We start from the raw sequence: 25,922 nt of genomic DNA, 5'->3' as shown, positions 1-25,922 counted from the left end.
TGGGAAAGATGAAGGCTCATGACCTTCAATAAGGCCGCAGAACATGGCAATGCATATACATACAAGTGTGTATTGTGTGTGTGGAGGGAAATTGATGGGGCTGAGCTTGACTCTGGATCCTACAGTCTTGTAAATCTAAATAAAGAGCTCATTTTACAAACTTCTCAAGAACGTGTGCATGTTTTAAAGAAAAAAAAAATCACATGATCTGAAAGAGAAATAATAGAAATCAATGGGCTGTTCACATAACATTCTTTTCAAATATTTATTGAGAGTATTTTTAAATATACAGGTGAACGATGTGACAAATGTATACACTTGAGTAAGCACCACCCCCCATCATGATCCAGAACACTTCTGTGTCTCCAGAAGGTTCCCTGTGTTCCCTTGCAGGCAGGATCCCTCTATAGAACATTTTAATGATTTCCCATAGAATATATGAAACCAGAAAAAATTTTTTTAACGTTTATTTATTTTTGAGACAGAGAGAGACAGAGCATGAACGGGGGAGGGTCAGAGAGAGGGAGACACAGAATCCAAAGCGGGCTCCAGGCTCTGAGCTGTCAGCACAGAGCCCGACGCGGGGCTCAAACTCACGGACCGCGAGATCGTGACCTGAGCCGAAGTCGGCCGCTCAACCGACTGAGCCACCCAGGCGCCCCGAAACCAGAAAATTTTTATTAACATATTTGGATCATTGATTCTATAATACAAATTTATATGCTATTTTGTTAGAAGCTATGTCTCTTGGCATTTATTAACCAACTTTAACTGATTTTGCCAACGAAAAATAACATTATTGACTCTTACGTATTCCAACTACCCCAAATGCCAGCTGCTAGAGTTGCACCAAAATAACCATCATCTCATTACCTCATCAATGAATGGATTAAATTGAAGTTAATGGGGGGTGCCTGGGTGGCTCAGTCGGTGGAGCGTGCAACTCTTGACCTCAGAGCTGTAGGTTCAAGCCCCACATTGGGTATAGAGATTACTTATTTTTTTTTTATTTTTTTTTAATGTTTATTTCTGAGACAGACAGAGACAGAGCATGAGTGGGGAAGGGGCAGAGAGAGAGGGAGACACAGAATCCGAAGCAGGCTCCAGGCTCCCAGCTGTCAGCACAGAGCCCGACGTGGGGCCTGAACTCACAAAGCATGAGATCATGACCCGAGCCCAAGTCGGTCGCTCAACCAACTGAGCCACCCAGGCGCCCCGGGTATAGAGATTACTTTAAAAAATAGAGCATTTTAAAAATGAGAGCGGGCAGAGGAATTATTGAAAATATTGAAATGAACAGGATGTTAATTTAATATGTTCATTTAAAACTTTTATCTATTTATTTAAAAGTGTATGGCCCAGGGGTGCCTGGGTGGCTCAGTCGGTTAAGCATCCAACTTTTGATTTCAGCTCATGATCTCATGGTTCAAGTTCAAGGCCCACGTCGGGCTCTGTGCTGGCAACGTGGAGCCTGCTTGGGATTCTGTCTCTTTCTCTCTCTCTCTCTGCCCCTCCCCCACTCACACTGTTTCTGTCTCTCTGAAAATTAATAAACTTTAAAAAATAAAATCAAATAAAATATATGGCCCCAGGAACTTCAGTTAGGTAGAATCAATAGATATTGTTTACTTTATACGTTTTCCCCCCCATAAATATTAACTGATCCTCTCAATGGGACAGGCACTGTGCTAAGTACCAGAACACAGAAGCGTGGACTCTATCAAATATGATGTGGTCTGTGTATTAATTTTAAAAATAAGAGTACAACCTAAGAAATGCCTGGAGCATTGTTTTGCCACCCACCGTATGTATACATACACACACAGGCCAATGTCCCTGATGAATATAGATGCAAAAATTGTCAACGAAATGTTAACAAACCAAATTCAACACTACATTAAAAGGATCATACACCATGATCAAATGGGACTTTTCCCTGGGATGCAAGGATGGTTTAACACACACAAATCAATAAACCACATTAATAGGATGAAAGACAAAAATCGTGTTATGATCTCAACAGATGCAGAAAGAGCATCAGATGAAACTCAACATGTTTTCCTGATAGAAAACACTCACATCGGGCATAAGATGAACACACCTCAACATAATAAAGGCTGTATATGAGAAACACACAGCCAACATCGTACTTGATGGTGGAAGGTTGAAAGCTTTCCCTCTGACATCAGGAACAAGGCAGGAGTGTCCCCTCTCACCATTCTTTTCAACATAGTACTGGAAGTTCTATCCAGTTAGGCAAGAAAATGAACCAAAAGGCATCCAAATCAGAAAGGAAGAAGGAAAACCGTCTGTTTGTTGATGATATGATCTTGTATACAGAAAAAATGTCAAACACTCCCAAAAAATGGCTGGAATGGGAGCACCTGGGTGGCTCAATCAGTGAAAAGTCTGACTCTTGATCTCAGCTCAGGTCTTGATCTCAGGGCTGTGAGTTCAAGCACTGCGCTGGGCTCCACGCTGGGCACCTACTTAAAAAAATTGAAGTTAATGGAAGTTTAACTTGTATTTTCCATTTCATGTTATTGAATACTAGCCTAAAGATTAGACAAATAACTTGTATACATTGCCATTATTTCTGTTGTCAATGTATGGCTGTATTATAACTGTTGCCATATAATTTAGGGTATATTTTAAATTGTATTTGAATTTACACTGTTTGATAACAGCCAACTAAAACTAAATAGAAGTTTGGGGAGAGATGAGGGAATCAAGTTTCACAATTCATCATGTTTAGGTCATTTCTGGTTTCTTTCTCAGATGCTGTGGGTATCTCAAGAGGCCCAATCTCTTAAAATGATGTGACCTTATTAAAATATGGATAATTAGGATTCATTCATGAAGCATGATGACATGGTACTTTTTAAACCAAGTGCCAAGTAATAAGAAATAGGCTCAGAGATAACTAACTGTGTGTCTTTCCTAATCTTCTACTGCTTTACTAGTATGTTCAAAGGAGAGAAGATAGTCTTCAAAAAGTACATGCCTAGATCCTGAAGAATTTATTCTTATAAGACACACCTTGAAAATCACTCTCTTCCCATGTTGTCTTTCCGTCTTAGATAAGATCTTGTGGTGTTGGAGATGAGGAAGTGAAGCATAGTGGAATGAATGGCTCTGTTTAGGGGTTCAGCCATTTAAAAGATGTCCCTTTGCTTCTTCAGGTCCTCTGGAATTGTCTCTGTCACGGGTGGGAAGACTTATGTGATAGATACTTGGATTCCCGGCTTCTCTGAATAGAACTTGTGGAAATAGAATTTGGGGTGACCTTCTCAATAAAAAAAATTTTCTTAATTTTTATTTGGATGCTTCTGTTTCCATTTGGGGCACTCTTTTTTTTTTAAATTTTTTATTCAAGTATACCTGGCATATGATGTTCTATTAGTTTCAGGGACACAACATAGTAATTCAATAATTCTATACACTGCACAATGCTCACCATGATAAGAGTAGTTACCAGCTGTCACCATACAACGTTATTACAAGATTTTTCTACTATACTCCCTATGTTGTACTTTTCATCCCTGTGACATATTTGTTCTATAAGGGAATTTCTTTTTTTTTTTTAATTTCAGAAAGCTTCCGAAGATGAGAGCATAAAAAATCTGGCCAAAAATGTATTAATGAATGATGTAAGTATTTAAATGGAGTCTCTCTATAAAACACTGATAGAAAGCTGAAATATCAGAACTACACAGTACCCGTCCTCAAATATCTTACAAAATTTATTTGGTAGTTTCTTGCTCACAACGCTAACTTGATCACCTTTCATGAAATATCAAGTCTTACTTAAACTTTCCTTGTTTTACCAGTGAAATCTTTGATCTCTGGTGATGACTGACATTTACGTAAAGTCATTAATATATTCATCACATTCACAGAATTTCTAGGTAGTGTGAGTTATCGGATGCTTAAAGGAATTTAACTCTGGCTGAAGGCTTTCTCAGACTGACTATGTCCATAGGGTCTTTGTGGAGTGTGTGGTCTTTTGATGTTTGATGAGACTTGTGCTCTGGGTAAAGATTTTGCTACATTCACCACATTCGTAAGGTTTCTTTCCAGGATGAGTTGTCTGATGTGTGGTAAGATTTGAACTCCGGCCAATGGCTTTCCCACACTGGCTACATTCATAGGGTCTCTCTCCAGTGTTTTTTTTTTTTCTGATGTTTGGCAAGATTTGAGCTCTGGCTAAAAGCGTTCCCCCGTTATGTTCATAAAGGTTCTTTCCAGTGTAGATTACTTGATGTAAGGCAAGGTGTGAACTCTGGCGCTTGGCTCTCTCACACTCATTACACCCGTAGGGTTTTCCTCCAGTGTGTATTTGCCAATGCTGAATCATAACTGACTGGTTTTAAAAGGCTTTCTCAGATTCATTACACTCACAGGGTTTCTCTTCAGTGTGTATTCTTCTGTTTAATAAGTGTTTAATGAGCCAGGGCTGAAGGACTTTTCATACTCATATGATTTCTCACCAGTATGAGTTCTCTGATGTTTAATGAGAGAAGAATTCTAGCTGAAAGTTTTTACACAATCATTGCATTTAAAGGATTTCTCTCCACTGTGGATTTTCTGATGCTGAGTAAAGGTTAGATTGTCACTGAAGACTTTCTGACTATTACATTCAGAAGATTTCTCTCTAAAATGAGATGATGAATGATGAGTCTTTAGATGACTATTAAGAAAATAATCATAACTGAACAATTTCCCACATTCCTTAGATTTGCATGGCTTCTCAACGCTGTATATTTGATGAGGTCTTGCTTTCTGTTTGAATATATCTTCAGTCTTATCACATTTATATGGTCTCTCCCTCCTATAGGAATTTTTTGTTGTGTAGTAAGAAATGGTTTTGCAAACTTTGTATTTGCCTGGCCCTCTCTTAGAGGAGTATTTTCTTGCTAGCAAACGACATTTGATCCGATACTCTTTGCTGCTCTCCCTGCTGGCTCTGCAACCTATTCTTACATTCCAAATCTTCTCCCAAGTTTAGGTCTTAAGGACTATCTTTTGTGGGTCTTTCCATTATTGCCCCCAAGGCTAAATCTTCTTCAAAAACATCTTGGTTTTCAATAGACTCCTTGGTCTCTAGACTATTTTCTCAACCTGAAGAAAATTTTAAAGATTCATGCCTTTTGTGCTGAGTGAAAAGAAACTGGTAAAGATGAAGGGATGTCATGAAATTAAATATGTTCACAGATATATATGGCTCTTACACTCTGAAATATGTCTTTACATTTGATAGAACTCAGGGATGGGAAAGGAGAAAAGGTACGTTGGGACAAGAATGGTAGGAAAGGGGAGCACATCAATCTATATACAGAATTCAAAATGTGAGAGAAGGAAAGTGATCTGGTGGGAAGCATCATCAGAAATTAGTGACATATAAGACACACACACACACACACACACACACACATTTCAAGTTAGTGTTTTCCTCTTTTCAGATCAATATTCAGCAGGGGAACTGCTGAATCATAAAGTAGTTCTATTTTTAACTTTTTGAGGAGCCTCCATACTGTTTTCCACAGTGGATACACCAATTTACATTCCCATCAACAGTACGTGAGGGTTTGCTTTCCTTCACATCCTTACTAACATTTGTTATTTCTTTTCATTTTTTGGTACTAGCCATTCTAACGGATGTAAGGTGATAATCTCATTGTGGTTTAGATTTGCATTTCCCTGATGATGAGTGATGTTGAGCATCTTTTCATGTACCTGTTTCTTTGGAAACAGGAAAATGCCTTTGGAAAAATGCCTATTCAGATCTTCTGCCCATGTTTTAGTTGGGGTGTTTGGCTTGTTTGTTGTTGTTGTTGCTTACTTGCATGTGGTTTTTGTTCTTTTTTTCCTCTTGAGTTGCACGAATCCGTCATATATTTTGGGTAACAGCCTCTTACTACTTAAATGATTCGCATTTTTTTCCTCCCATTTAGTAGGTTGTCTTTTCATTTTGTTGGTGGTTTCCTTTGCTGTGTAGAAGCGTGTTAGTTTGATGTAGAGCCACTTGTTTATTCTTGCTTTTGTTGCTTTTGCTTTTGGTGTCAGATCCAAAAAATCATTGCTAAGACCTGTGTCAAGTAGCTTACTGCCCGTGCCTTCTTCTAGGAGTTGTATGACTTCAGGTCCTGCAGTCAGGTCTTTACTCCGTTTGAGTTAAATTTTATGCATGGTGTAAGAGAGTGGTCCAGTTTCATTCTTTTGCACAGTCATAACCAGGAAGATTTATTATTATTTGTTCCACTACTGAGAAAGGACTCTTTCATCTCACCAACCCCGGCTCCTTGGGGAGACTCCTTGGGGGACAGGGCGAACATGCTGCCTATATCCAACGCTACCAACTGTACACAGAGTTACGCTCCCTTGACAAGCGGCATGTCATGCCTCGTTTGATGTGTTCAAGCACAGCCTGGATAGTTTTCCGGTGGGGTGTTAGAGAAAGGATTCAGTCATTGAAAAAGTGGTGGGGGCTAAATCTGTAGTTCTCGCCAGGGGCAGTACAATCTCCCGGAAGTCATTTTGGAAATGGGCTGGGAGTTTCTAGTTGGCTCTATGATTAAAGGGTACAATGGCACTGTGTGGACAGGGACCAGATATACCAGCTATTATGCACTATACCAAAAGCAGTCCCACACAATAAAAAATTATACATTCCTGTACGTGAACATAAACCTAAGTGCATTTGTAAAATAAACATTATATCTTTTGCATGTTTTTAACAAAGCCTGAATTTTCCAAGGAGGCAACTTCCAGATGCCAGATGTATTAAGATAAAAGAAGACTTTATTTTGCTCAGATATATACCATGAGTGATTCACTGATACAATGCTACTCATGGTATTTGGGTTGCCAATGCCAGAGGATGAGACACTCTCCCTCGTCTGCATTGTAGCTGTATATTCATGGTGATTTTATCTACATTTAGCCCTTGTTTGAACATATTAAATACAAAGAAAAGTATAGACAATATTCAATTCAATATTGTCTTCCTTCTCTAAGCCACATTTGTTCATTGTTTTTAGGTGCAAGCATTTGACAGCCTCATTATGCAGTCATGCCCAAGCATTTACAAACCGAAACACATATTGCTTTGTTATGCATTACTTTCATTTCTTCTTCATCTCATAATTACAGCATCGTATTGGTGGTGTTAAATCGCGTGTGTGGTTTTACTTCTTTTTGAAATCTCAAGAAGACAAAGAAAATGTTATAAAATATTTATCATGTAAGGGTTTCACTGGGCTTGACTGGGTAGTGTACTCATGGTGTAGATGAATTCGAATGCATCTTCCAACATTGAGGTTCTGACAAATAATTTAGGGGGGAAATGAACACATAGACTAAAAAATTATTTCGTGTATGATAAAAGCTGGGTTTTTATCTGAGAAAAACCAGGGTAGGGTCCCGATTTCACCCATCTCCCCGGCTCCCGGTGGGGTCTGGCGTCCAGGCTGGGCGAGGAAGCCCGTCTGTCCGGGGCGGGTCGGGGACGCCGGCATCGGGAGAACGAGCGATGCGCACCGGAAATGCCGCGTCCCGGCGCCCCTCCTCGGACCCAGGGGGACACCTTGGAGCGCGAAGCCTGGGGATCTGCGTCCTGCCCGGTGGTCCGGGTGCGCTGGGTGACACCGGGCACCCCTGGTCCGCGCGGCGCCGTGTGGAAGGCACAGAGGCGCTCAGGGCCCCCGACGCCTCCCTCAGCCTCGCGCCCGACGGGAGGGGCCGAGCGCTGGGGCGCAGGCGCAGAGCCGCACCCGCCGCCCGCGCGCCCCGCCCGCTCCGTCCGGCGGCGGCTCGTCAGCGCAGGGGGAGGCCGCGTCCGCGCAGCCGGGCTCCACCCGGAGCGCGAGGGCCGAGGCGCCGCTACCCCGCAAACCGGGAAGCGTGGGAGCCGACGCGAGGGCTCCCCGCTAACCCTTCCGGCTTCCTCGAGCGCCGCGCGCACTCCGGTTCCGTCACCGCGCGGGCCCGGCCCCGGGTGTGTCCCGGCGCGCGGCCGGAGGCGGCCGGTGAGTGCCGCGCGCGGGGCCCGGGGCCCGGGGCCGGGCCTGGGCGGCTGGGCCTGGAGGCTCCGGGAAGCGGTGTCGCGGAGAGCACGGGTGGTGTGGCCGCGGGGGCGGGGACGCTGGCTGCGGGGGGCCGGGGTGGGGGTGGGGGGCAGGCTGGTCCTGGGGCTGCGCGGTCGGCGGCGGGGGGGGGGGGGGGGGGGTGGTCTCGGGGTGCGTCCCCGCCACCAGCTCAGGACCCGAGTTGCGTTCCGCTCCCCTCTGGGCTCAGCCGGGCGACCGGGGTGTCCCCGGTGCTTGCCGTGTGCCGGTCACTGGTCCAAGCGTTTTTCCGCCTGGACCGACTCCTCTTATCCTCGCACTAACCCCGTGACATGCACTGTTCTTCCCCCATGTTGCAGATGAGGAAACTGAGGCACAGAGATGAAGCACCTTCCATGACGTTACAGATCTTGTGAGTAGTAGTCCCCATTTTGTGGTTCCGATGGTGACGGTGGGTACTTGAATATGGTAGTTTATTAACTGGTGGAGGTATTGACAAATTCTGTGCATCGAATCGTGTGATCTGCTATTATTTTGAGCCGGTTTCCCCGAACCCTGTTGCCTGAAGACCATCTTGCAGTCGGTCTCAGGACTTCGCCCCGTTCTAGGGTTGAACTGAGGCTGCCCAGGCCCTCGTGCCGATTCCTTTGCGCGCTGGCAAAGGCTCCAGCAAGCAGTCCAGCTGAAATACTACAAAACAGAGCACCTGGAGAAGAGCTGTTCCAGAACCTTCCGAACCTGCTTCCTTCCGAATGACATAAATTTTTAACACTGAAGGGAGCAGAGCTAAGCGAGCCTTCTTGCTGGATTCCAAGTTGATTCTAAGAAGAAGTGGCATGGGCAGAAGAATTTCGGATGGTTAGGGTAACGGGAGGTGGCCAGCGCTGGGAAGATTGGGGCGCTTGTGACTGCTCTGCTTGAGAAAAGGATTTGGAAGGGATGCAGGATCCATAAAGCAGGGAGGTGATCCAGAAAAGGAGAGGATGAGGAAGGAAGGAGGAAAAGAGAAAATGGGAGGCGACTTCCCACACTATGGTCGAGAAATCCCTTGGAGGGAAATCTGGGTAAGGGCATGGCCCTAACCTTGGGAAGATCCAATGACCTGCCCTCTCTGAAATCTGGGGGTTCCTCCCTGAGACTTGGGTCACACAGCCCAGTCATGCCTTGGTGTGCATCCTCCAAAGCCGGGATCTGTCCAGGCTCTAGAGCAGCAGCCGCTGGAGGGGACCTCACCAGTTCTCTGAGAGCCACTTCCCTTTTTTATTTATTTTTTAATGTTTATTCATTTTGAAAGAGAGGGACAGAGCACAAGCAGGGGTGGGGTGGAGAAAGAGGGGGACACAGAATCTGAAGCACGCTCCAGGCTCTGAGCTGTCAGCACAGAGCCCGACGTGGAGCTTGAACTCACGAACCGCGAGATCATGACCCGAGCCGAAGTTGGATGCTCAACCGACTGAGCCACCCAGGTGCCCCTGAGAGCAACTTCCCTTAAGTGTGCACCAGCACAATTTTAAAATTACTTCATTTGAGGTATGTCTCCTTATGTTGTGTCTGATATTCCTTATTATAAATGCTTTGCTACCTTTTAACTTGTAACATTAACAGAAGCTTTGTGAGAAAAGCAGGTAGTAGTTACACCGTTTTACAGTGTGGGACCAGATTTTCAGGAAGGCGAGTGACCCGCCCAGGGCTGCACAGCCCTGTGATGGTGGAGCGGTGGCAGCTGCCTTCTGTGTTGATCCCCAGGGGGAAGTAAGAGACTGCCGTCGCTCGCACCCTCGTGTGAGGAAATTGACAGAGAGGCTGGATTATATGCCTCCATTCACCTAGAGAGTTTAGGAAGAGTTTAGGCTTGGCCCAGATCCATCTCCTTTACCTTTGGTCATTAAAGAATTAGGGACTTAAGGTCAGACATCCGTGTTTATTGTCCTGTTTCTGTCTCTGGGAGGAGGAAGGATTGCTTTTAGGCATTTGTTTTACCTCGTAACCCTTAAGGTTGCGTTCAGCTAGCCAGATGTCATTGCTAGACCAGTGGTTCTGGCTGCCCAGGATAAGACCTCTGCCAGCTTTGCTTTTAGACAAACAGAAAGCCAGGAGGAAGTAGAAGAGGGAAAGGCAGCTGTCTGTCCTACTAGAAGAGCTATAGCCCATGTAAGGGAAGGATTCTTTTCGGAACGTCTGTCATCTCACCAAGCAGGGGATACATTTATTTCTCTTTTCAAGAACTTCCTTCAGGTGACTCTGCCCAATTTTGCCCCGGATGGGACTCGCCATTGTTTGCCTGCCGACCGCCCTTAATGTCTCGCTCTCCACTCCTTTGCTCTGTTTCGTCATCAGGTGATTGAAGAACACAGCCTCTTGGCCTGTTTCTTGAATGGTTTCATCTGACACATGGACCTTAGGCTCTCACATTTCTCTGGTGCTTTGAAAAAGACAAGGTTCATTCTAGTCTCATCCCCTTAGTCTAGGCAGACAGTGTCCCTTAGCGTTTGGGACCTAAAATTAAACTCCAGGAATCCGAGACCTTTGGACCAAAATCAAGTCTAACATCTTCATTTGACATATGGAGAGACATAAAACCAGATTGGTGGTTTTCCCCAGGTTTTTTTTTTTTTTTTTTTTTTAATTTTTTTTTTCAACGTTTATTTATTTTTGGGACAGAGAGAGACAGAGCATGAACAGGGGAGGGGCAGAGAGAGAGGGAGACACAGAATCGGAAACAGGCTCCAGGCTCCGAGCCGTCAGCCCAGAGCCCGACGCGGGGCTCGAACTCCCGGACCGAGAGATCGTGACCTGGCTGAAGTCGGACGCTTAACCGACTGCGCCACCCAGGCGCCCCTCCCCAGGTTTTTATATAGCTACCAACAGAGCTGTGACCAAGTTCCAGATTACCTGGTGAATGCTTACACCACAGGGCTTCCGTCTGGTATTTTGCCGATGCCCGCCAAGGCTGCCACCTGCACTGTGGGCCGGCGGATTTGATCCTCAGGCTGCAGGGTGAGGGCTTGAGCATGCTTGGGACTTACTGCGGCCTCTCCGGGTGATCACCTTTTAGAGGCAGGCACTCTCTAAACCCCCATGGTGCTCTGCGGTCAAGGTCACGCTGGTATCCTGGCATCTGTGGAGGTTAGTTTCTTGGTCTTTTAGGGGCCACAGGAGTAAAAAGTGCAACTGAGGCATTCCTCTTTAGTGAGTCTGAGTCTAGCATTTATCACTTGGCCTTGGGCCAATTACTTAACCTCTCTGTACCTCAAATTCTTCCTGTGTTGTATTGTGGGAATAATCATAGCATCCCTCTCACTGATGGGAGGCATAAATGAGTCAACATTCATAAAAATGCTTACAATAAGCAGACACAAAAGACCTCAAGAGCTTCCAAGTTAAGTTCCTTTTTTAAAAAAAAATTTTAAAATGCCTTAGTTTTGAGAGAGCGCGCACGCAAGTAGGGGGAGGTGCAGAGACAGAGGGAGACACAGAATCCAAAGCAGGCTCCAGACTCTGAGCTGTCAGCATAGAGCCCGACGCAGGGCTTGAACTCACAAGCCGCGAGATTGTGACCTGAGCCGAAGTCGGATGTTTAACCAACTGAGCCACCCAGGCGCTCCAAATTCCTTTTTTTAATGTTTATTTATTTTTGAGACAGGGAGAGACAGAGCATAAACGGGGGAGGGTCAGAGAGAGAGGGAGACACAGAATCCGAAACAGGCTCCGGGCTCTGAGCTGTCAGCACAGAGCCCGACGCGGGGCTAGAACTCACGGACCGCCAGATCATGACCTGAGCCGAAGTCGGACGCTTAACCGACTGAGCCACCCAGGCGCCCCCAAATTCCTTTTTTTAATGTAGAAACGTTCCCCAGTGGGGTTTCTATGTATCGGTCACACATGCCACATACACAAACGTAAAATGCATGGTACAGTTACACATGTAGTGAGCTTATTTGAAATGCCAAATCAACTACGTTTGGCGACACTTGTACTACCGGAATAAATGAATTGATTTATAGAGGCCCTGATATAACACTGGCTCCTTTACCAATCGCCAAGGTATGAGTGAGTGTGAAGGAGACACTTGACCTCAAACTGGCCATCTCCTTTGAATTCTGTCCTAGTTCTTTCTCTGTTCAGGATATTCTGTTTTTTAAAAAAAAATTTTTTTTCAACGTTTATTTATTTTTGGGACAGAGAGAGACAGAGCATGAACGGGGGAGGGGCAGAGAGAGAGGGAGACACAGAATCAGAAACAGGCTCCAGGCTCCAAGCCATCAGCCCAGAGCCCGACGCGGGGCTCGAACTCACGGACCGCGAGATCGTGACCTGGCTGAGGTCGGACGCTTAACCGACTGCGCCACCCAGGCGCCCCTATTCTGTTTACTTTAGATAGCCTATGTTTGCATGGTTCTAAGAAAATTTATAAAGATCTTCAAATTTCAGATCTTCCTGGTTGAGGGGAAAACCTTAAACAAATCCCCCCAAACCTAAACATTTTCTCAACAGTGTCTCTTCTCCAGGATGGACTATAATACGTAATAACGTGGTCACATTCCACTATGGACAGAAGTCCCATTTCCACATCACCTTTGTGGCCGTGCGGGTGCTCTCATATGTTCAAGGGCTTCTGCTGGGGACGAGGACTTGGCTTTAGAGGCTTTGTAATTTACCTGCTGTGACACGCACGTGCAACTGTTACCATTTTCGTTCCATTTCGCTAGAGAAGTATTTCTCCTCCTTTCAGACCTACCGTCCCCTTCATCAACCTGAAGTAAAACTTACAAATAATAGTAATGATCTATAGATGTAACTTCCAAAATATCAACACATTACCTATGACATAAAGAAAAGTAACTTATTAGGATAGTACTAGTTCAGCACTTAAAGGCTGGATGAAGTAGGTGGCAGCATCTATAGAATCACTGTGAAGACAACAGCTACAAATACAATCCGGTAAACGAATGTCATATCTGTGAATTCAATACCGTGAGTGGTTTGAGTTTCCTGGAATGGTGAACACTTCCTAATATCCAAAGAAAAAGAAGTGTATTTCCTTAATTTTCCAATATATATCAAAGCTGTGCAAAATATTTTGTATCTGTATGTAAAGCAGCCTTAGGTAACTATTAACAACTTTTTTGAAAGTCTCACAGGATCGGGAACACTTTTTGTTTTGCAGGAATGCCCATTATCCCTGACCTGCACTAAATTCCAATAGCACTATCCAGTCAACGGGACAGTGAAAAAGAAAAAAACAAAAAACCCTCACCGATTCCCCAAACTTTCCCGAGGAGGATTACTGTAATAAGAGAGAGAAGTAGCAGTGAACCGCCAACAAAGTAATGCTAGAGTAGCTAAAGGGTCTGGGCCGCAAGACTGCGGGCCAGCCGGCCCGCCAGCTGGGGGGCAAAGTCCGGTTAAGGGAGGAGGCATCAGGTGTGCAACTGGATTTGTGCCGCAAGGATCAAAAAGAGTTAGCCTCTTATTCAACCTGGTGGTAGGGCTTCCGTGTTCCCTGTTTCCAGCTGAAAGGCAGGTTTTTGGCAAAGCTGGATACAGACGGCATCACCCTGGATACAGACAGCAGCCCTCTTGGATACAGACGGCATCATCACACTGCCCTCGAGGCTCACCCTGCATGACTTCTTGGTGGATGTCCTCGATTCACCTTCACATCTGGGAGGTTCCTGGTCTACGAGAAAGGAAATACCTGTGAAACCAGATCATCTCCTAACCCGGCAGATGTGTGAGCAGAAGCATTAGGGGGAACGTTACACGGTTTGCAGCCTGTTGTCAAGCACAGGGGCTCCAGATGAGTCCACGAGAGAATGGCTTAAAGAAAAAGCTTCAGTGGGGAAACTTGGGAGTCCAGAGATGGGGGAGAAGAAAAGGCACAGATTCCCACATTCTCCCATTTTCCCAGCAGGAAGGTTGTGGCAGCCGGGGTGCTCCGCCGGTCACTCGGCACGGGTCAGCGTCCTGGGAGAGGGCCTTGCCGCTCTTCCCTTACGAGCCAGTGTAAGCACAGCCCTGTCGGCGGGGGGTAAGTAGACCGCTTGGTGCCAGGCAGTCTGTGGGGTGCCGGCTGTTTAACGGGGCGCGTCTGAGAAGCTAGCCGCCTAGTACCTGGGAGCCTTGAGATCCTTGGGAAGCGCCGGCCCTGCCGGCAGCAGGAAGTCTGTGGGAAGCCGAGCTTATGTTCTAGACCCTCCTACGTGAGGAATGTCGGGTGGGGGGGAGGCTGGTTTCAGCCAGCACATTTCTCAGGCCACTTAGAGTAGGTTTCTAAGGTTCTTTGGGGACAGTTCTACTTGTTAAGTTAGAAGAACTTACTAAATACAAATGTCTGGGCCCCATATCATACCTGCTAGGCCTGAGGCAAAGCCAAGATATCTCGAGCAACAAGCTCTAGAAGGGATTCTGACGCGGATGTGTATAACCTCTTGGAGCCCAGTTTTAGCTCCTGTCACACAGCCGTTTTCGCCAGCCCCTCCTGCCACAGCCTCTGGAAGTTGGCAGTGTCTTTTCTGTACATCGAAGCATTAAGACCGAGCTCTGACTAGCCCTGTGTTACATCATTTCCCATCAGCAGGAATCCCAGCATGTGAACTGCTTTGGTCATTCGGTCGGAGGGAGGACAGCGGTGGATGCTGGATCTTCAGTGACCGAAAATCCCTGTCTAGGTGAGTGATACCATTGAAAAGACCGCCAATGTGATACTTAGGAGACGTCAGTTCTAGTCTAAGCTCTTGTAATTCGCCAGGTGACTGAAGCTACCCAGTCTGCTTTCTGTTTGTCAGATGTGAGCTGGCCTAGATGACCTCTGTGGAGATGAACTCGGATAGTCTCAGGTAGTAGACTTGCTCAGAAGAACACCTAAACCGGTTGGAGGGAGGGCTGGGGGACCCGTGGCGGTGGCAGTGCCGTAGTTACTTAAATCCTGTTGTCTCTCAGGGCCAAGAAAATGATTGCATCCACGCTTGATAGAGTCATCCTGCACTTTTTGCTTTTTCAGAGGGTGTCTCTTCTTTTTTTTTTTAAATTTTTTTAACGTTTATTTATTTTTGAGACAGAGAGAGAGAGCATGAAAGGGGGAGGGGCAGAGAGAGAGGGAGACACAGAATTGGAAGCAGGCTCCAGGCTCTGAGCCATCAGCCCAGACCCTGATGTGGGGCTCGAACTCATGGACCGTGAGATCTTGACCTGAGCTGAAGTCTGATGCTTAGCCGACTGAGCCACCCAGGCGCCCCAGAGGGTGTCTCTTCTACACTGAGTCTGTTCTCACCCCTTCCCTTCTTCCCATTTACTACCACTCATCGGCTACAGTAACTAACAGCTCATTTTCCTTTCGAAGCCCTGCTCTCCGCTCATCAGCTGGTCTACCTGCTCATTTCCATTTTTTTTGGCTCAGCATAGTACCCGCCTCCCTCCCCCTGTTTCTTGATGTCTCTGTGCTCACCATGCCTATTATAGGATCTCGGCCTGCTAGCTCTTCTGCCCCTGTTCACTTCCCTTCAACTGTCCCTTTTTATTTTCTCCCCGTAGAAAGCTGACACTAGGTGTGAATTGCAAATTTGCTGTCTTTTTTTTTTTTTTTCCTGATGGCTTCTTTCCCTTGGTCTCCACACTAGAGGCAGGTGAGGCAGGTGACGTTTGCACTTTAAATGTCTTTCAGATGGGGAGATTTGAACTGAGCCAAAGCATCAACACCAATCAGGCTATTGCCGAAGAATAGAGTTTTCAGGGTCAGCAATGGAAGGTGTCAGAGGGAAGACTGCCCAAGGTCGTACGAATGAAGAAGCCTGTAAAAGTGAGGGCCCGTCGTCAAGGCAGACAAAGTGCCCCGTACGGAAGACATCTTCTTTTGGGAAAACAGCGATCAGAAAAGTGTCAGTGACCCTCAAGGAAATTTTCACGAGGGAGGGAGGTCCCGAATCTAGTGAATTTAGCCCAAGCTCAGAAGTTAATACCCAGCAGAAAACTCCAGAGGGAGCTAGATCCCCCATATCTAGGAAACACTTAGAAGACAATTCAGACTTAATTAAACACCAAAAACTCTTCCCACAGAAGAAACCCTGTAAATGCAATGAATGTGGCAAAGCCTTCAGTTACCAGTCAGACCTTATGGTCCACAGTAGAACTCATGGTGGAGAAAAGCCTTTTGAATGCCACGAGTGTGGGAAAACCTTCAGCCGAAGCACACACCTTCTCGAACATCAGAGAACTCACACTGGAGAGAAGCCGTATGAATGCGGTGAGTGTGGAAAGGCTTTCAGCCGGAGTACTCACCTTAGTCTACACCGGAGGATCCACACGGGAGAGAAACCGTATGAATGCGGTGCGTGCGGGAAAGCCTTTAGCCGAAGCACTAACCTCAGTCAGCATCAGCGAACTCACACCCAAGAAAGACCTTACAAATGTAACGAGTGCGGGAAAGCCTTCGGCGACCGGTCAACCGTAATTCAGCATCAGCGCATACACACCGGCGAGAACCCGTACGCGTGTCGCGAATGTGGGAGAGCTTTCAGCTGGATCTCCTCCCTCGTTGAGCACCAGAGGACGCACACCGGGGACAGCCCCTACGCGTGCAGCGGCTGCGGGAAGGTGTTCAGCAGAAGCTCGTCCCTTAGCGAACACCAGAGGATCCACACCGGAGAAAAGCCCCATGAGTGTGGAGAGTGCGGGAAGGGCTTCGGTCGGAGCTCCTCCCTCATCATTCACCAGAGAACTCACACGAGAGAGAAGCCGTACAAATGTAACGACTGTGGGAAAGCCTTCAGTCAGAGTTCAACTCTCATCAGACATCAGCAGCTTCACGCGAAAGGGTAACATCTGAGCTCTCGTCGATGGCAGCGTAAGAGCACACAGCGTGACTTCCTGTCGCTGCACGTCTTGGAAGTCCCCCCCTCTACTAGCTGGCCAATTTCAAGTTAGCCTTCCTGCCTTCCTTCCTTGATGCTCAAAGGACTGATCAAGACAAGGGGATGACTTTCGAAGCCAACACGTTCCATCCCCTATTCTGGAGGACTCCAGACTTAGAGTATAGACCTCCTCCCTGACACCTTGTATTTGCTCACTTTATCTGTTCCGCAGGGCTTGGCTCCCTGAACGGTCAGTGAACCTTCTGTTTCCCGACCACGTCAGCCCCTTTACTTAAGAGGAAATCCTGTGTGTGTGTGTGTGTGTGTGTGTGCGTGCGCGCGCGCGCGCGTGTGTGTGTGTGTGTGAGAGAGAGAGAGAGAGACAGAGACAGAGAGAGAGAGAGAGATGCTGGCTCTAGTCACAGAAGAGAAGGAGCTGGCTTCAGAACAGGACAAAACACTCCCACTGGTTTGGTGATAATAGCGTTGAGGCAAATTCAGTCCCTCATCTTATAAGGACAGATTTTTCTCTTAAACCTTTTTTGCTGTAGTGTATTTTCCTCAAAGTATAAACCATGGTTCTACTAATGTGCTTAATTAATCCTAGTAGTATTTTATCTCTTCCTTACCAAGAATGTCCTGACACTTAACGTTTAATTTTTCCATTATTTAGACAAAATGCTGCCCTAGTTTTTAAATTTTTCTTTTGTTTACAGACTTCATGAAGCTTCGGCCCTCTGGCCCTAGTGCTCACTGATCCTGTAGAGCTGATCTCTCAAGGACAAATTCAGTGCCGATTTCTGAGTCTTTTTCCTACTTGACATTTGCAGAATTGGCACTTTTGGCCACTCTTAGGCCTTAACGCTTGGGCTTCTGCTGGGATCCGTGATTGTGTGCTGATCCGCACTTTCCCTACCTCCCAACATTCTCTGATCACACAGTGGTGAGCTCTATAACTTGGGGCAAGAATTAGACCAGAATAGTCTCATTTTATCGGGCCATAATACTTGAGGTTATTCAATGAGGCTGTAGGCTTCTTGAAGACGCAAACCTTTCTTTAGGTCCCTTTAAAGCATCCAGAGTGCTGAGCAGTCCCTAAATGCCCTGTGATGATTGCCCACCTTATCCCAGGTAATCAGTTGGCTAGGTTTTATCTGAAATGGCTTACGAGTTGACTTCTCTCTCTGTTCTTAACTGCTGCTGCCGGGGCCTCAGGAGTTTGGGCCCAGATTGTGAGAGTAAACACCATTGCCCTTGTCTCCCTGTCTCCAACTCGATGCCTGACTAAACAATCGCCTTGTCTGAAGAGTCCACAGTTCTCATTGTCCCTGGGAAAAAGGTCAAACTGTAACTTCAAGGCCTTCCACAGTTAGGTCCATTTCCTTATTTTCCATTACTGCCCGGTATCCGTGGGCAGACCTGTCCTTTGTCTCTACCACACCCTCTGTTCACACTTGGCTTCTTTTCAAACTATCCTGTGGCACCCTTTTACACCTCCTGCTTTCTTCCTTGTGTCTCCGGAAATCCTATCCACACTCAAGTCTGCCCCCACTGACGCTTCTAGTTCCCCACCTGAGAAGTCCTTTGCAGAAGGGGCACCTGGGTGGCTCAGTCGGTTGAGTGTCTGACTTCGGCTCAGGTCATGATCTCGTGGTTCGTGAGATTGAGACCCGTGTCCGGCTCTGTGCTGACAGCTCAGAGTCTGAAGTCTGCTTCAGATTCTGTGTCTCTCTCTCTCTGCCCCTCCCCCACTCACACTCTCTCTCAAAAATAAACATTAAAAAAGAAGTCCTTTGCAGTGATGGTTTGCGTGTATTTTCCTACATTACACACTTTCTTATTCTGTTCTCAGATCCTTTCAGGTGCTTTTTTTCCATAAGCTTTTGAAGTTAGAAATTGTCTTAAATCTCTTAGAAGCCCCATCTAACACATGGTACAATGCAGGTCTGCACTCTCGTTTTAATCTAAACCAGGAGGGTCTAATTTAATAGTGCAGTGTCTTTAGTCTTTTGACTGGTGAGATGACCTCATAAATATTTTGGTCCTTTTTGTCCTACTTTGAATTATGTAAATTCACTCGTGGGACTAAGTGTCCTTTAGAGCTCTGGGATGCTGGCGTCTTGGCTTTCCATCTCATGGGACTGTTGTAAGGAACGAATGAAATGAGCTTATTCATGTAAAGTGATGAAAACAGTGGCTGACAAAGTTAGCGCTCAGTAAATGCTAATTGTTACCATTCTACTGCTTCACATTGGCCTGTAGCCTTTCATTTCATCCCCTGCAGGGTCTGTAAGTCCATTACCAGAAATGGAAGCCTGGGATCACCATCCATTAGATTAGGAGACATTTCTTCTAACCTCAGTAATAGGCAAGAGCCGTCTATTATATTACAACTGTATTATGTATCAAAAAGGACTCAAGATAGCTTACAACATATGATAAAATAGAAAAACAAACACACATACAAATCAGCATTAGGGAAAGGAGAAAGCCTGGAAGGCCAAGATCAGGACAACTTTTGGCATGCTTGAGTCATCCAGATAGGGATACAAACTGAGCGTTCTGGCAACTAACGTGAGTAAAGTGAATAGAGCATTTGCTTACTTAGTATTTGGAAAGAAAAAAAAAGTCCATTCTTCAAGGAAAACAAACCTTTCCTCAATAGATTTAAGATGCATTTCTCCATTGGTCTGCATGTAATTATACATTTGATAACAAAAAAATGAAAACCAATATATTCTCCACAGCACCTAGCATATAGTAGGTTCTCCAGTGAATAGGTCATAGTGGAGGCTCAGAAGGGTAGGGGTGGAGTGGGGTTAGAAGGAGCAGAGCACAGAATACTTGGATAATCACATAATAACTGGGTGCTAGAAGAAAAGATCTTTTCACATATTTGAGTCCTTTAATTGCTTACATAATGGGATGAAAAAAATTGAAGTTTACAGATGTTACCTAAGTTACCAAGGACCAGGACTGGGCCCCTTAAGCTGGCCCCTGGCAAGGTCTGGAGAAAGAGCCGTAAGGAAAGGCATAGAGATGGGAAAGCCCTGTTTGTCCCAGTAGATGAACTGGACTGTGGCAGGAAGCTCAATGAAGTGCAGATGAGAAGCTTGACTTAGAACTGGGTACCTCGATGATGGCACCCTGGGGTCCTAGATCGTGTTTGGGTTTAATAAGGGAACTACAGGAGGTTACTGATCGTATCGTGCTAATCAGGTGTGGTTTCAGGGGGAAGGACTAATTCTGGAGAGGAGACAGGATGGTCTGGAAATGAGAGAGAGGGCAGTCAGAAACGAGGTGGGAGGCTGGACTGTAAGGGCAGTGGTTTTGGGACTCGGAGAGGGCCGGTTGTTGGAAGACACGGTGTCCAGATCCGGGCGACGAAGAAGAGCCGGAGGGAGGTTCCGTTCCTTAATTGCCCTTAATTTTCACGAAAGCTACCGGCACCTGCAGGGAGGGGTTCTGATCTGCCGTCCGCAGGTAGCCAATGAACAACACGTTAAATGCCGACCGTCTGACAATGATTACTTTGCGTCTTTTCTTTTTTTTTTTTTTTAATTTTTTTTTCAACGTTTATTTATTTTTGGGACAGAGAGAGACAGAGCATGAACGGGGGAGGGGCAGAGAGAGAGGGAGACACAGAACCGGAAACAGGCTCCAGGCTCTGAGCCATCAGCCCAGAGCCTGACGCGGGGCTCGAACTCACGGACCACTTTGCGTCTTTTCGAAGAAGTGAATGTGGAACCAGAAACGTCTGGGATGTCCCGTGGGGAGGTCAAGTCAGAAGGGAAGAGTGATCACTGTGAGGACCGGTGCTCCCCGCGAGCTGCGACTCGACTCACGGAAGCCCCGCCCCAGGAACGTGCGCCTCACGCGGCGCGCACGTGCCAGCGTGCAGCGCGGGCCCCTGGTTCCCACGCGCCCCGCGTGCCGACGCGCTGCGGCCCTTCCCGGCCTCCGTCGGCGGCGAGCCAGGCGCGCGGCGCTTCCCCGAGGTGGGCGCGACGGCCGCTCCCGGAGCCTGCGGACGCGGCCGGGCCCAGGCTTCCGCGTCCCTGCGTCCTGCGGGCGCTCCCGGCGACGCGGGCCCCTACCCCCCCCCAGCCCCCTCCCCCCCGGCCTCCGCGTCCCCGCGTCCTGTGGGCGCTCCGGGCAACGTGGGCCCGGGGGCCGGGAGAGCGCGGCGTCCGGGCGGCCCAGGAGAGGCTGCCGCCGCGGCTGCTTGGGTTTCTTTTTTTTTTCTTTCTTTTTCTTTTTAAACTAGCTTGCAGGCTTTTACTTTGAGACAGTTTAGAACTAGCAGTCACCACCTCGGTTCACCTGCTGAGAAGGACGTGAGCGCGCTTTACCGCGCGGACGCAAGCAGGGCCGGCGGTGCAGCTCCCCGGGACCAGGCGGCGGCGGGACGGCAGGTGAGCGGCGCGGGTGCCTTCGCCGGCGCTCTGCTTCCCCTCGCGGACCTCGACCGTGACTTCCGTTGTTCTCTACGTGGTCTTCGTGCCTTTTGACAAGGGGTGTGGAGAGCCGACTCTAGATTCTGCTTTACTACGTTTTAATGAAGGAAGTGCATTGTTGGCTGTGTTCGCTGAATCAGTATACTTATTTTTCAGTCCCGTTTCTGTGCTAAGGTTTGTGTTGAAATTCTAGTGGTTTTCCGCCTTGCGTGATAGGAGTTAACCTATTCCTGCACACGGATCAGCGGGTGTTGCATCTTTTGTATTTTTTAGCCGTTGGGGGCTCCGGGCTGGCTCGGTGGGTTGAGCGGCCCACTCTGGTTCGGCTCAGGTCACGGTCTCACGGTTGGACGGCCCGCGCTGTGGGCACAGAGCCTGCGTGGGATTCCCACTTCCCCTCTCTCTGCCCCTTCCCTGCGCGCGCGCGCTCTCTCTCGCAAAAGAAATGAACTCAAAGACCTATTTTGTAGCAGTTGAAGATAGAAAAAGGAACATGGATGGGGCACCTGGGTGGCTCAGTCGGTCCGACTGTCTCTCCTTCTCAAAAATAAATACGTGTGAAAAATCTTTTTTAAAAGAAAAAGGAACATGGACTTTGAAATTGCTGAGGAATAGCCTCTGCCTGAAATCCTAGTTGATGGCTCTTTATGCAGAGTTTTGGGACATAGAGGCAGCAGCTGCTGATAAATTTAACTTTTACATCTCATCAAAGCCATTTTTGCCTCTCTGTGTCACCTTTTGCCTTTACTCTCCCAACACATGAGGTCTTTTCAAATTTGCTTGTGAAAGGAAACGAAGGAGATGGAAAGGCGGGGCGATCATATAGGGTGATAGAATTGAGGAAAAGGGGTTGGAGGGGAATCAAGACACCAAGTCCATATCTACTGATTGTTTTGAAGTTTTGTTTTGTTTTTAATGTTTATCTTTGAGAGAGACAGAGTGCGAGCCGGGGAGGGGCAGAGAGAGGGAGACACAGAATCCGAAGCAGGCTCCAGGCTCTGAGCTGTCAGCACACAGCCCGACACAGGGCTTGAACTCACGAATTGTGACATCATGACCTGAGCCGAAGTCGGACACTTAACCGACTGAGCCGCCCAGGCGCCCCTAAAATTTTTTTAATTTAATTTTAAATCCTAGTATAGTTAACACACAGAGTTATATTAGTTTCAGGTGTCCAATGTAGTGGTTCAACAATTCCATACAATGCCCGATGCTCATCACTTCTTTATATCCATCCCCCCTCCACACGCTTCTGGTAGCTGTCGGTCTATTTTCTGTAGTTAAGAGTCTGAAGTCTGTTTTTTTGTCTCTCTTTTTCCCCCCTTTGCTCTTTTGGGTTTTTGTTTGTTTGCTTCTTTAATTCCACATACTAGCGAAGTCATATGGTATTTGTCTTTCTCTGAGTTTTTTCACTTAGCATTATACTCTAGCTCCATCCTGTTGTTACAAAAGGCAGATGTCATTCTTTTCTATGGCTGAATAATATTCTTTTGTGTATACGTATGGCGTCTCCATTCACGCATATTTCGTCTGCCTCCATAGTTTGGCTATTGCAAATAATTTTACTATGAACGTAGGGGAGCACGCATCCTTTTGAGGTAGTGAATATTTTGAGTAAATACCCGGTAGTGTGATTCCTGGGTCATAGGGTAGTTCTGTATTTAATTTGTTGAGGAACCTCCACACTGTTTTCCAGAGCGGCTGCACCAGTTCGCATTCCTACGAACGGCGCGTGAGGATTCTTTTTTCTCAGCATCCTCACCATCACTTGTTGTTTCTTGTGTTCTTGGTTTTAGCCATTCTGCCGGGTGTGAGGTAATATCTCATGGTAGGTTTGATTTGCGTTTCCCTGATGATGAGCGATGTTGAGCATCTTTTCGTGTGTCTGTTGGCCATTTGGATGTCTTCTCTGGAGAAGTTTCTGTTCATTTCTTCTACCCGTTGTTTAATTGGATTATTTGCCTTTGGGGTGTCGGGTTGTATTTTGCTGAGATGGTTTAAATGAAACTGAAACACCATGTAATTTCATCCTTGCCTATTTCATTATGCATTTCTAAAAACCGGGGACAGTTTGTAACCACAGTGTAACCACAGTGCTACTATCATGCCTGAAAAAAGTAACCGTAGTTCCTCCGAGACCCTTCATTTTGTAGATGAGATACAACCTGAGCCACATCTTCTGTTTTGGAAAATGGACAGAAACTAAGGTAGTTTGGCACCGGATGTGGATCCGTACTAAGTTCAAGGGTTGAGGTAGGGTATTTCTTCCCACGTGATGCTCACCGTTTATCCCAGCTTCCAGGACCCCGGACTGGAGCTGTGCTAACCTAGCCAGTTGGTTTCTTCAGAACATTGGCTTCTCCTGGGCAGCTGGAGATTTGAGTCCTTGAGAACCATTCTCTAATATTTTCCCTTACTTTTCATCTTCTCTGATAGGCCTCTTCCCGCGGTTAACAATTTCCTTACAACCTCATAGTCTAAAAGGACTCTTGAGCAGTGTGGCAACTGAAAATAAAAACATCCCACATCCGGTCCAGCAGCAGATCCTACTGGCCCTGCTTGAGAATTGTTCCAGAATCAAACTGTTTCCCACTGTTTCTACCCTGACGCAGGCTGCCTTCCTATCTCTGCTGGAGTGTCGCCTTCTAACTAGTCTCCTTGTTTTCGTCCTTGTTCCCCTTCCCGCCCCGGGCACACACAGACACACAGTCTGTTCTCAGCACACGACCAGGAGGGACCCTCTTCAAATGTTTGTTCATCGTGTCACCCCCGCTCAGAACTGTCCTGTGGCTTCTCGTCTTACTCATCGTAAAAGCCAAAGCCACAGCCCCTGGGGTGGCCTACAAGATCCCACCTAGCCTGGCTCCTTACGACCCCTTGAATCTAACCTTCTGTGGCTCTGCTTCTCATTCTCCTTCCTCTGGCCACACTGGCCTCTTCTTGTTCTTCAGCGGCCTGGCTGCCCTTGCCCCAGGACTTCCACATCTGCCTTTTACTCTGCTTGGATGGCCTCCGCCCAGACCTCACCTCCTGTGCCGTCTTCTCAGCGTGAGGCTGTTTCTTGTCACCCTACTTGAAATTGCAACACAAACCCTCCCGGAATCTTCTGTCCCCCTGTCTTGTTTTATTTTTACCTATAGCGTATACATGGCACTTTCCTTTTAAAATTTTTATCGTCTACCCCGTCACTAGAATGTAAGCTTCATGAGAGGAGAGATTTTTATTTATTGTATTTACTGCTGTGTTTTCATTATCTGAAAGAGGAAGCGCCTAAGGAATGAACACACAGGAAAGTTGGTCTTTGTCTTTTTGTTTGCTTCAGATTCAGGGGTGAGAACTTAGGCGGAGTCAGTGACTTCAGAGCAGAGGCAGAGCATTACTGAATAAGCAGTGCCAGAGAGATACTTTGAAAACCTTCCTCAGCACCCTCTGTATGAGGAATCTCGTGTTGGGGAGACTAGCAAAGCTTAGAAGGAGTTGTGTAGGAACACATCACAGGAAAGTGCCTCGTCGAAGGAAGGGGCTTCACAAAAATTAGCACTGACCTGCAAACCCCACTGTGGGGCAGCAGTATGAAAGTGATGGGTTTTGGAAAAGCTAAGGCAGCGCTCACTGAACAACGGAGGGTTCTTACGGGCAGGTCTCATTAATTGTACCATATATGAGAAAAGCTTCACATGGAATTCAAAGGCAACGAAACATCAGATCGTTTTTACTGAAGAGAAAACATACTGTTGCAATGGCTACAGGAAAGACTTGTACACCATTCCAGTCTCATTCAAGATAAAAAAAAGACAGGGGGCGCCTGGGTGGCGCAGTCGGTGAAGCGTCCGACTTCAGCCGGGTCACGATCTCGCGGTCCGTGGGTTCGAGCCCCGCGGCGGGCTCTGGGCTGACGGCTCGGAGCCTGGAGCCTGTTTCCGATGCTGTGTCTCCCTCTCTCTCTGCCCCTCCCCCGTTCATGCTCTGTCTCCCTCTGTCCCAAAAAAAATAAATTAAAAAAAAAAAAAGATAAAAAAAAGACAGAGTCCTTATTTATCATCAGAGAAGCCATAAGAAGAGAGGTCTTGGGGGCACCTGGGTGGCTCAGTCGGTTAAGCGTCGACTTTGGCTCAGGTCATGTTCTCATGGTTCGTGGTTCAAGCCCCTGTAAGGCTCTGTGCTGACAGCTCAGAGCCTGGAGTCTGCTTCGGATTCTGTGTCTCCTTCTCTCTCTGCCCTTCCCTGCTCATGCTCTGTCTCACCCTCTCTCTCTCAAAAATAAACATTAAAAAAGAAGAAGAAGAGAGGTCTTATGCGTGCATTGAATGTGGCAGATCCTTTACCCAGCATGCCTGTCCTGAGTCAGTGTCACATAATCCGTACAGGGACGAGGCCCTGTGAACACACTGCGTGGGAAAAGGCATTTCGTTGAAGTAACTTCCTTCCTGTGCAAAATAGAATTCGTATATAGTCAGTGAATATGGGAACATTTTTTGACAGATGTCTTTCTTCTCTCCCTTTCTCTGTTACCCTCCATACCTCACCCTTCCTGTGTCCCTCTCTCCCAG

The 25,922-nt window shown here is 46.9% G+C and overlaps 1 protein-coding gene across 5 annotated transcripts; it reads left to right on the top strand.

The window, feature by feature from the left end:
* The first annotated feature begins 7,954 nt into the window (after positions 1 to 7,954).
* Positions 7,955 to 18,545, top strand: ZNF391 (zinc finger protein 391). 5 transcript variants are annotated; one of them, XM_030316921.1, is made up of 5 exons: positions 7,955 to 8,027; positions 8,426 to 8,478; positions 13,234 to 14,097; positions 14,647 to 14,737; positions 15,730 to 18,545. In XM_030316921.1, the coding sequence occupies exon 5, from the start codon at positions 15,807 to 15,809 to the stop codon at positions 16,881 to 16,883; it is 1,077 nt and encodes a 358-aa protein (XP_030172781.1). In that variant the 5' UTR covers positions 7,955 to 8,027; positions 8,426 to 8,478; positions 13,234 to 14,097; positions 14,647 to 14,737; positions 15,730 to 15,806; the 3' UTR covers positions 16,884 to 18,545. The 5 variants fall into 5 exon arrangements, with proteins under 5 accessions (XP_030172781.1, XP_030172782.1, XP_030172786.1 ...); XM_030316922.1 differs by lacking the exons at positions 7,955 to 8,027; positions 8,426 to 8,478 and having other exon boundaries at positions 12,388 to 13,800; positions 13,981 to 14,097; XM_030316926.1 differs by lacking the exons at positions 7,955 to 8,027; positions 8,426 to 8,478 and having other exon boundaries at positions 12,388 to 13,800; positions 13,978 to 14,097.
* Positions 18,546 to 25,922: the final 7,377 nt, after the last annotated feature.

This window comes from Lynx canadensis, chromosome B2, assembly GCF_007474595.2.
Source record: "Lynx canadensis isolate LIC74 chromosome B2, mLynCan4.pri.v2, whole genome shotgun sequence".
Classification (NCBI taxonomy): Eukaryota; Metazoa; Chordata; class Mammalia; order Carnivora; family Felidae; genus Lynx; species Lynx canadensis.
The sequence above is the reverse complement of the archived record's forward strand: the minus strand, read 5'-3'. Positions and strand labels throughout refer to the sequence as shown.

What these genes read in the sequence shown, in the direction of transcription:
- ZNF391 (XM_030316921.1), top strand. Translation starts at nt 15,807, where the DNA reads ATGGAAGGTGTCAGAGGGAAGACTGCCCAAGGTCGTACGAATGAAGAA.